Source organism: Raphanus sativus, chromosome 7 (assembly GCF_000801105.2).
Source record: "Raphanus sativus cultivar WK10039 chromosome 7, ASM80110v3, whole genome shotgun sequence".
In the NCBI taxonomy this organism is placed as follows: domain Eukaryota; kingdom Viridiplantae; phylum Streptophyta; class Magnoliopsida; order Brassicales; family Brassicaceae; genus Raphanus; species Raphanus sativus.
Window position 1 is genome coordinate 19,790,925 of NC_079517.1, and position 10,974 is coordinate 19,801,898.

The window sequence follows — 10,974 nt, forward strand, 5'->3', positions numbered from 1 at the left end:
AAAAAGAGTTTCTCGAAACACCAAATTTTGTCAAAGTATCCGAGTTGTTAACGAAATGCTCGCTTTAAAACTCAGAAACATATGTCCTATGACTACCAACAAACTCAAAGACATTTGCAAGAAAAACGTTCATATATCACCGGTTCAGTGACAACACATAATCCTCTCTTAGACCAAAAAAACACATAATCCTCTCAAATAAATATAATAGTTATTTGAAGATGAGGACCAAGATACTCTAAACCAGGTACGCCAAGATCTTTCAAAACATCAATGCAGAAAAAAAACTTTTTGCTATTCATCATATTTGTTTTTAAATTGTTAAGTTTCCCATTTTATTTTTTAGACCAAATCTCGTAACAACATATTTAATAATTAAGTTTACAAAAAAAACATATTTAATAATTCAAAATTATCTACAATCAGTAGTTTATTTTCAATACAACCAAAAATTTTACATCAACATTTGTCAAGAAATTTTTTTTCAAAAAAAAAAACATTTGTCAAGAAATTATAATTTAGAGAAACTACATATTTTTACTAAAGTATATAAATTTCAAGAACAGTTAGAAAAATAATAAAAACAAAAAAACAATTTATTTAAACAATTATTTTCACATTTCATCATACCTATTCTAACAACGTAAATAAAATTGAACTTTTGAGAAAAAAATGTCAATAAATTCAACTTTTGAGCAATTAACAAAGAAAAGATGATGGATAACCAAAACTAAATTAATAATATTTATATATACACATAATTTTGTCTACGAAATTCTTTTTTATTCACATTTTCTTTCGGTGCAAGAGTATAGATGCATCAAGAAAAAAACTAAAACCATCAAATCTAAATTAATTTTCAGTGCTGAAAACCGTAAACCTCCTCTTTCTTCAGATAAATACTCCTCAAAGTTTAATGAGAGCGAGAGTTTAACCTCAAAGTTGTATTTGATCTTTAGATGCATCAATGGCTTTGTCAACACCATGGCCTCACACTAATTGACCATCGGAATAAATCTATCTCATTTTATTCACACGCCCACCGTAGACCGTATGGGTTCGTATTAACATGTATAAAAACAAACAGAGCACCCAGGAGGTCTCGCAGCCAAGACAAATTTACTCTTTTTTCAACAAACAAACTTACCTTTTCTGCTAAAAACATCACAAATGAATTCAACTCATCTGTTAACTGTTATCAATTCCACAACTCGAATTAGTCAAAATTCACATTACGACAGATTAGAAATACAAGTTATTGATCGATATATGTAAATTTATACACTTTACCCACAAAATATGCACCCTTCTCACCAAATAGCACATGCATGAGCTGAATATTTCTAACCAAATACAAGCCAATCGTATCTATACAAACTTGAAAAGGATTTCATTCAATTATAAAATAAAAAAATAGGTCTATTAACAAATATTTAAAACAATGGGCATAATTAACGAACACTCCACGCGTAGCGCGGACAAACCACTAGTAGCATCATAAAATAGATAAATAATAACTGAATCTTGAATATAGTGAACTAAATGAAAACATGGCAAATTAAAAAAATATCTGTTGGAGAATAATAAAATATCTCAAACTTATTCAGCTGTATCATCTTGAGAGAATGGCATTTCGTCTTCGTTACCTTCTAAAACAAAAAAGTATGAAAATGTATAAGTTAAATAATAGATATCATAGCAAAAGAAACATATAGTTTAAAAGAAGATGTATTTACCGTTCAAGTTCAAGGTTTCAGAAGTTACATCTTCTCCATCTTTTGGGTTTTCTTCGGTAAGTGCATTCTCAAGTTCATCATAATCTAGTTCAGCTTCTCCACTTTCTTCCACAACCCAAAAATCAGTTTTATCAATGGTCTCATAATCAATCGGATCATATGACCTCTTTCTTTTTGGGAACCTGAAAATATGAACATTTAATAGTTATTTTCTATAAATTTCATAGCTCTGTATTTTAATTTAAACTCACCTATCTTGTAGAAGCAAATTGTAGTGAACGTAGACAAGATCATTAAGTCTTTGATGTTCCAATCTATTCCTCCTTTTTGTGTGAATTCTTTCAAACACAGACCAATTACGCTTACAGCCTGATGATGATGCAGTTTGGCTAAGAATTTGAATTGCTAGCTTCTGCAAAACAGGAACATTATATCCAAAAAACTTCCACCACTCATCTGCAATTGAAAATTCTGCTTGAGAAATAATATCCAAAGTATATGCAAAGGCATACCAGGACGAGTGGTTTTCGAACAACTTAAAGCTGATGAATGTGAGAAGCATTTCTCATGTTCTCTATGCATTGTCATCCCCTCAAAGATTTTTGCTCTGTCAGACCCTTTTTGTTTTTCCATCAAATTTAACATCGCTCTCAATATCTCAGGTTTTATTGAAAAGTTCTTCTTATCATACATAAAAGCTGGATTGAAGAAGTATGCCGCAGCATGAAGATCATGACGCAACATTCTGTCCCACCTGTTCTTTATGATCCTTGTATAAGGTTTATACAATTCCTTCTTTTTTCCACATATCTTCTTGATGCCTAAACGTGCTCGATACATTACTTCATACACATATGGTAATGATGGCTTTTCATCAGTATCACAAACACGCAGCAAGCGTGTCATTGGAGCCATAATCCTTACGATCAACAAACAATGCTCCCACATGTTTTCATCTAAAACAACAGCCTTGACATATCTTGCTTTCTCTGTTTTTAGAAACTGTCTGAACTCTTGATCAACTACCAAAGCTTGTAAGTCATCTTTATGTGCAAATGCTTTCTGAAGGGCTATAAAGGGGGTAGCAAAGCGGGTTTCTCCTGGACAAATGATTTCCCTCCAACCTTGCCTCTTCCTTAAAAAATTTAAAGTTGACTTATGATTGTAGACAAAGATAGTTACCTTTGAGACAACATAAACTAACTCTTGAACATTAGGCATGTTTCCCACATCCTCCAATATTAAATTCATGCAGTGAGCTGCACATGGAGACCAAGAAAGATTTGGGTATCTCTCTGCAAGTAATCTACCTGAAGCCTTGTAGTTAGGTGTATTATCAGTCACTAAATGAACCACATTTTCAGAGCCAACCATTTCCACCATCTCAGCAAATAAATTACACAAATTCTCTGCATTTGTGTATACATCAGATGCATCCACCGACTTGATAAAAGTAACTCCTTTTGGGCAGTACACTAAAAAGTTGATTAGCGGTCTTTTTCTAGTGTCTTTCCATCCATCTCCCATCAAGGTACAGCTGGTGCTAGCCCAAGTACTTCTAAATGATTCAATGATCAAAGACACATGTTTTTTTGCATCTCTCATAACCAACCCTCAAAGCATGATACGAAGGACCAGTATATCCATGTCCTAAACTAGCAGCTTTGCTTAACATCACTTGAAAGAATGGAGAGTTCACAGCATTCATCGGAATGCACGCATCATAAAACCATAAAGCAACAGCCATATCAGCATCATGCACCTTTTCCTTGCTTTGTATTGATGCCTTCATACTTGGTTGAGTAGGATCACTCAAACCTGTTTTAAAAAACTCATGTAAATCTCCACCTCTGTTTCTCTTTTTGGTCTGAGTAACAGATGGCTAAGAATGAATGCCTTGTCCATCAGCATTCATATCAGCAACAATATTTATATCTTCAAGTGGTATTCCTCTCTTTTCCTTACTTTTGTCTTCATTTACCTTCAGTGATTGCTTTATCTGAAACTGAACTTCTGCATAAACTTTGGTACATGAATTTATGTTTCCTCTTACCCCAGCTAAACGTTGTTTCATTCTGTTAATGCTCCACCTCCGCTCTCTTTCTGACAGAAGTCACAAATCAAAAATTTCTTCCCATTCTGCTGAGTCCGCTCTGTTATATATCTCCAAGCTATGTCATCTTTACGACGAACTGAAGGTTGAGAAGAAGGTTCGCCTAAATCTGGTTCATTCACTGAACAATTCTCCTCCATTAACTAGTAACAATAACAAAAGAATAATATATTAGTATGTTATATTAAACCTTGTGATTAAACTGTTAAAGAGAATAACGTTACTTTACTCTTCTTACAAGTGCAGTTCCAAATCTAGTGATAATGGAAAATTCAGATGGAGAATAGTGTAATACAGTAAGAGACAACGAGAATACGAGAAGACGTACGTTTAGATTTCTTTTTTTCTCTAGAGAAATCTCCTAGACATTATTTGCGAAGTGATTTGCCACATGTCCTTTATACAATCGTTTTTACAAAAAAAATATGACATGACTATTAAAATTGATGACATGTCATATGATTAAATATGACATGGACAATTACATTTAATGCTGATATATATTTTTGGAAATTTTTTTAGAATATAGCAATAACTCATATATTACATTTAATGTTGTTTTATATTTTTGGTAAACTTTTTAGAATATAGTAATAACTCATAAATCATCACTAAAATAAATTTATTCAAATATGAAATTTTGAATTTCGAAATATTATTTAATTTTACTTTTATAATTATAAAATTTTTATTATCTAAAACTTTCTAAATTTTCTGTATTTAAAAAAACATTATAAATTTTTAATCATAATATCATTAGTTTCTTTTAGATATCTAAAAATTATATAAATAATTTTTGGTAACTATATAATTTTACATGATTTTTAGTAATTTTGTATAATTTAATTTAATACATTTAACCAAAAGAAATAAATAATTTTTTATCTAAGATTCTAGTTTTATATATATACATATATATTCTTAATTATAATTTAAAAAAAAACAAAATTATTTTCTCTTAATTTTATTTTTAATTAAATGATATTTATTTATAGACATTACTGTATATGCGAACTGATTTGCCACATGTTCTCTCTACAAACGTTTTTACAAAAAAAATTGTGACATAGCTATTAAGATTGATGACATGTCATATGGTTAAAAAAAATTATATTTAATGCTGATATATAGTTTTGGAAAACTTTTTAGAATATAGAAATAACTCATATTTTACATTTAATGTTGATTTATATTTTTGGTAAAGTTTTTAAAATATGGTAATAACTCATAAATCATAACTAAAATAAACATATTCAAATATGACATTTTGAATTTTGAAATATTATTTAATTTTAATTTTATAATTATATAATTTTTATTTTCTAAATTTTCTACATTTAAAAATATATATTTAATTTTTAATCGTAATATCATTAGTTTCTTTTATATATCTACAAATTATATAAATATTGTTTAGTTTTAATTTTTGATAAGTATACAATTTTATATGATTTTTAGTAATTTTGTACAATTTGATTTAATACATCTAAGATTCTAATTTTATATATATACATATATATTCTTAAATATAATTTAAAATAAACAAAATTATTTTTCTCTTAATTTTATGCCTAATTAAATGATATTTATATTAATTGTCGATAAAAATAATAAAATATATAATATTAATAAATTGCATTTTTAAATATAAAATTTAACTTTTAAAAAATTCATCACTGCACATGGTGCAGGAAAACACCTAATTATTAACAAAAGAAAAGACGGCTGTAAGTATTATTAACTTATTATTAGTTATTATCCCTTAATAAAACCCTAATTACAATTTAAAATGTGACAAAATTAAAAAAACCCGGGTTTTGACGTCGAACCGGGTCACCGGTTCCACCGGTTTTGAACCGAGTTGTCCGAGATTTATGAAATCCGGGTTTTGAACCGAACCGGACTCGGCTTACAAAATGAGTCGCGGTCGAACGGTTCGACCGGCCGGTCCGGTTTTCAAAACCTTGGGCTCGGGTGAGAAAACGTGTTTTAGCGGGAAACACATTTTTACAGTTTTGGCGAAAACATGTTTTGGCGGGAAAACGTGTTTTGTAGTTTTGGCGAGAAAACATGTTTTTATACTTTTGACGGAAAACATGTTTTAGCGGGAAAACATGTTTTAGCAGGAAAACGCGTATTTGCGGTTTTGGCGGAAAAACACATTTTTACGGTGGAAAAACACATTTTGCAGTTTTGGCGAGAAAACACGTTTTGTGGTTTTAGCTAAAAATGCGTTTTTGCGGTTTTAGCGAGAAAATGTATTTTACGGTTTTGGCGGGAAAACATATTTTTGTGGTTTTGGCAGGAAATATGTTTTGCTGAACTTGACAGAAAAAATATGTTTTGATGTGAAAGTGTGTTTTTGTTGTTTTGACGGGAAAATTTGTTTTGACGAAAAAGTCGCTTTGACGGAAAATTGCGATTTTAGCATAAAACTGTGTTTTGTGGTTTTGACAGAAAATTACGTTTTATAGTTTTATCGGGAAAATGTGTTTTGTAGTTTTGGTGGGAATGTATTTTTGTGGGTTTGCCATTTTTTGTGATGACAAAATGATACTAGGTTTAAAGTCTTAATTTTTGAATTATATAAAGGTATAGTGTACTATACCTTTTTCATTATCATCCAGATGGTCCAATTCAAATGGTCTAATTTGAATCAGCCAGCTGATCTTCAAAATTAAATCTAAATTTTTAAAATCATTCAGATGAACTATCTAGTGACTTATATCAAAACTTTCATCTCCGTCTAAATGACTCACCTGCATGGAAAAACGAACAACCCCATCCGTTTGTTATGATTAAACTGAAAATATATACTTTGTTAATTACTACAAATTACAAAATTAATAATGTGATTGTTTTGTGGAAAACATGAAAAGGCTAGTCTTTATGTTCATGTGTCAGTTAGTTCAAGTGGAGTCATGACCCATTAACGTATAATAGGCCCAAAAGGCACTAATGGGCTAAAATTTCCACTAGGAAACAACTCTTGTTATGTTTTAATACAACAAAGCAAAACACGAGACAAACTCTCAAAGTGAACAACACAAGTTACATAGGTTCACATACGATGACCAAACTCAGAGATAGATCATTCAGGGAAGAGATGTCTAGTTGTTTAATTACCGTATACATACATATACATGTGGATTGATGCATGTACTGTGTAAATGTATTTGTGTGTTTATAATGTAGGAGGGATCCAGATGTAGCCATGAGTTTGAAGGTAACCAGCTTTCTCCAGTAACTGATCAGCTTCTTTTGGTCCTCGGCTTCCTGGTTTGTATAGGATTGACTTCACTTCTCCTTTGTCAATCCTGTGCAGCAAGGGTGTAAATATCTCCCACGCAACCTGTAACCACACCAAAGTCAGCTTCCAAAACTGTGTCTATGTTTTGATTGCGTCAAAGAGAGATTTGAGATCTCAGAGATTGATTCGGTTCAAGGGTGGAGAAAGAAAATGCTTCTACCTTTAGTTCGTCTCTGCGAACGAAATGCTGTTGATCACCTTTAATTCTGCAAAAAAAAAAAAAAAAACATTGAAGATAATAGCGATATAAGAGGAACAGAAGAAGGCAGCTGGAAATGGTTTCTTACGTGTCAAGAATTAAGCGCTCGTATGCCTCCGGGATGGAGACACCTTGATAACGTTGCCCGTATGACAAGTCTAGTTCACTTTGCACGGTTTGCATCTCCAGACCCGGTTGCTTAACCTGTGTAGCAAACGCATAGCCAAAAGAGAGAGTCATTGGTTCCTGGTTAGAGTGAAACTTTCCTTTCTACTAGTTAGTAAGTTATGTTTGTTTGTTCATTGTATACTTACAGTTAGTTTCATGTACATTGCCTCGGATGGTTGCAGGCGTATCACAAACTCGTTCCTCCCTTGTTTCTGACCTGTCGCATGCACATGAATTTGAATTCCAGAAGAGAAAAGAAGAGCTTAAGCCACACAACTAAAAAGAAAATGTCAGAGGGAAGACAAATACATCTGAATATGTCGCCAGGAACATCCTTGAACTGAATTCTAATTTCTGCCTTCCTTGAATTTAGCGCCTTTCCCGCCTTTAGGATAAATGGAACACCTGAAAGACCCAAAAAAATGTGCTTTTATACAGAGTGACTACCTGAAGAGAATAAATACTAAGTTGATGGATAATCATACAAACAAAATTAATGTATTTCGTTCTTTAAGGTCAGGAAGTTAGTTTTGAAACATTAACAGTGGAGCAAAGCCACATTTATGATTGGGAAGATGCTATCTATGATAAGATGGTTTTCTGATAAATGGAAATTTAAAGAGTGATGTAGGACATGGTACCTTCCCATCTTTCGTTATGTATGCGAAGAATTGTTGTGGCAAACGTTGGAGTGTTTGAGTCGTCTGGAACAGTAGGATCATCCCTATACCCTTCATATTGTCCAAGAACCACCTCTTCATCGGTTATTGGAACCACTGATTGAAGCACCTGAAGTTCATTAGATAACACCAGTAAATTTGACTGATACTGCAGATGAAAATACAACTAGGTTCCACAAAAGCAGAATAGAGGCAAATAAAAATGGGTATTAGGTCAGAATAAATTAGTCACCTTCACTTTCTCATCGCGGATGTGCTCGGGTTTAAGAGATATCGGTTTCTCCATGGCAACAAGACAAAGAACCTACAGGGAATCTATAGTCAGTAAATACATGAAAGAATTTGCACAATCATATCAGGTTCCATTAACTGAGGTATACTTGCCTGGAGCAGATGGTTTTGAATAATATCACGGATGATTCTGTAAAACAGGAATCGTACATTTCATCAGACACGCACTGGTGGCACGGGTCCTATTAGGACAGAACAAGAAGAGACTAAAGAAATTACCCGTATTCATCAAAATATCCGCCCCGCCCGTCAGTTCCAAAATCTTCCCTGAAAACAATCTGCAAGAAAAAGCATTAGACCTTTATAACAGTATGACAAATCTTGTCTTAGCAACACAAGCTGTCACCTGCACGTTCTCGATATTGTCACGGTTCCAAAGGGGCAGGAAAAAGCGATTGGCAAATCGGAGGACCAACTGTACAAGATAGATACTTACAATGGTTACTGATTGTCCAAGTATAGATAGAGAAAGCATATGTTGTTACGTTACCATGTTTTGGACCAATTCTTTGCCAAGATAATGATCAATACGATAGATCTGCGATTCATCAAACAACTCCCCAATCTGAGAACTGAGTTGCTCTGCAGATTCCAGGTCCTTTCCAAATGGCTTCTCAACAACAATCCGTGTCCATCCACCAAGATCAGCTGAAAGCGCCATGAGAGACAAATACAAGTTCATGAAATGCAAAACAAGATAAGAAATCTGAAAGGGAACTCACATTTGTTCATGCAGCACGTCTTGATCATCTTGCATACAGAAGGATAAACAGAGGGTGGAAGTGCTAGGTAAAAGAGTCTCCTCGAGGATCCATGAGAGCTATTTTTGGAGATTTCGTGCTCGGAAATAGCCCTGTCTAGTCTCTGGAACCCTTCCTCAGAGTCATAAGGGCCACTCACATACTTGATCTACATGGATCGGACTCATACTTTTGAGTACCGAGAGAAACAATGATATCTATTTAACACCCCCAAAAAAGAAATGAACTAACCAGCTGTAGAAACTTTGACAAGGCTTCTGCGTTCTTCTCATCAACAAGGTATCTGCAGCATATAAAAAAAAAAGAATTCAATATGATGAAGGGAGGAGAAAACAAAATGGAAACAATTTTTTAAAGCGATTTATTTAAAAATTGGTCTAGGCGTCCGAAAAATCGGTCTACAACGCCCGTATGAACAATAATCCTCTATAAAACGCATATCCACCGCCTAGCGATTTTTAGAACATTGGTGTTGACACTCACCCACGGATCCGATCTCTAAGCTGTTCATCAGAAAGATTAGTCCTGGCATACCCAAAGATGTGAACTTCATCTGGATTGAGAAACCCCTGCTCATTCAAAACACAAGGATCTATATGAGTATCACTGCAAATAAAATAGTAGATTGAAGATTGGTATGGTATGAAAGTAAGACCTGGCGGTAAAGGTTGAAAAGGGCAGGGAAAGTCTTCTTCTTGGCAAGATCACCTGATGCGCCAAGGACGACGACGGAAAGACAACCAGTCTCCGGAACTGAACCGTACTCCTTAACAAACGAATCGTTCCTTAGAGTAGACCTCTTCTCAACGTGCCACTCACCAGATCCCATCTTACACTCCAAAAGCTTAATTTCCACACAAACAAAAGAAAAACGTCAGTCTCACAGCCAAAGAGGCCAAAACAAACAGTTACTAAGAATCTCTCACTGATGTTTAATTGCATATGAATCGAACTTCACTGCTTTAATTGCATATGCATGAGCTGAATCTCACTATAGTAGAAGAATCGAACAGAGAGAAAAGAGAAGGTCTAATAATCAAACGGACACAAAATAAACACAAGTACGATCACTGAAAAAAAACGAAAATGAGATCTGAGAAGTGAGAAGTGAGAGAATAGGAAGAAACGGAGAAATCATGGACCTGAGAAGAAAGGAAGAGCACGAGGGAGGGATCAGATTTCGACAGAAGAATTTGAAGGAGGATTAGGTGAAGAAGGAGAAGCTCAACTAATACAATGTAGACAAGGGGTTGTTGGTGCTGTGACGTTCACCTTCCCTCACATGATTTCATTTTCAGACCCTTTTTTAAATTTAAATAATATATTATTTTGCTAAAATACATATAGACAGACACAGAAGCCAATTTGTTGTTTTCTTCCTCAGCTGATGGAAGATAGGGAAATTACAAACATGTAACCCACAGAGGCCCATAAAATAGCCTAGACAAACGATTTCACCTTTTACTTCTACTCTGGCCTAACCATGAGCAAGGCCCCTGAGATGGCCTAAATATGCCCGATGTGCGATGAGATACGCACACACAAATTCATTTTTTATTTGTCTTGTTTTTACAGTTTTTGAATGTTGATTCATTACTATTGTTTTAAATTTTTTATTATTATTTGTTATGGTCTTTATTAAAGACTTCTTTGAAATAAAATTATTTGCAATATTAAAAAGTTTATTCTGCTGATAATAATATGACATGAGCAAAA

The 10,974-nt window shown here is 33.5% G+C and overlaps 2 protein-coding genes across 2 annotated transcripts; both read right to left on the bottom strand.

Moving 5' to 3' along the window:
* Window positions 1–1,599: 1,599 nt before the first annotated feature.
* On the bottom strand, window positions 1,600–3,119 carry LOC108830587 (uncharacterized). The gene is made up of 4 exons (XM_056991416.1): window positions 2,249–3,119; window positions 1,988–2,192; window positions 1,737–1,918; window positions 1,600–1,649 (listed from the first exon to the last, which is right to left on the bottom strand). The coding sequence occupies exons 1-4, from the start codon at window positions 3,117–3,119 to the stop codon at window positions 1,600–1,602; spliced, it is 1,308 nt and encodes a 435-aa protein (XP_056847396.1).
* A 3,689-nt stretch (window positions 3,120–6,808) lies between these two features.
* On the bottom strand, window positions 6,809–10,545 carry LOC108830583 (glucose-6-phosphate 1-dehydrogenase 6, cytoplasmic). The gene is made up of 16 exons (XM_018604184.2): window positions 10,401–10,545; window positions 9,914–10,102; window positions 9,742–9,827; window positions 9,490–9,541; window positions 9,220–9,406; window positions 8,988–9,145; window positions 8,844–8,912; window positions 8,717–8,775; window positions 8,591–8,627; window positions 8,439–8,510; window positions 8,168–8,315; window positions 7,836–7,931; window positions 7,673–7,743; window positions 7,447–7,562; window positions 7,320–7,365; window positions 6,809–7,201 (listed from the first exon to the last, which is right to left on the bottom strand). The coding sequence occupies exons 2-16, from the start codon at window positions 10,085–10,087 to the stop codon at window positions 7,034–7,036; spliced, it is 1,539 nt and encodes a 512-aa protein (XP_018459686.1). The 5' UTR covers window positions 10,088–10,102; window positions 10,401–10,545; the 3' UTR covers window positions 6,809–7,033.
* Between the last annotated feature and the right edge of the window lie 429 nt (window positions 10,546–10,974).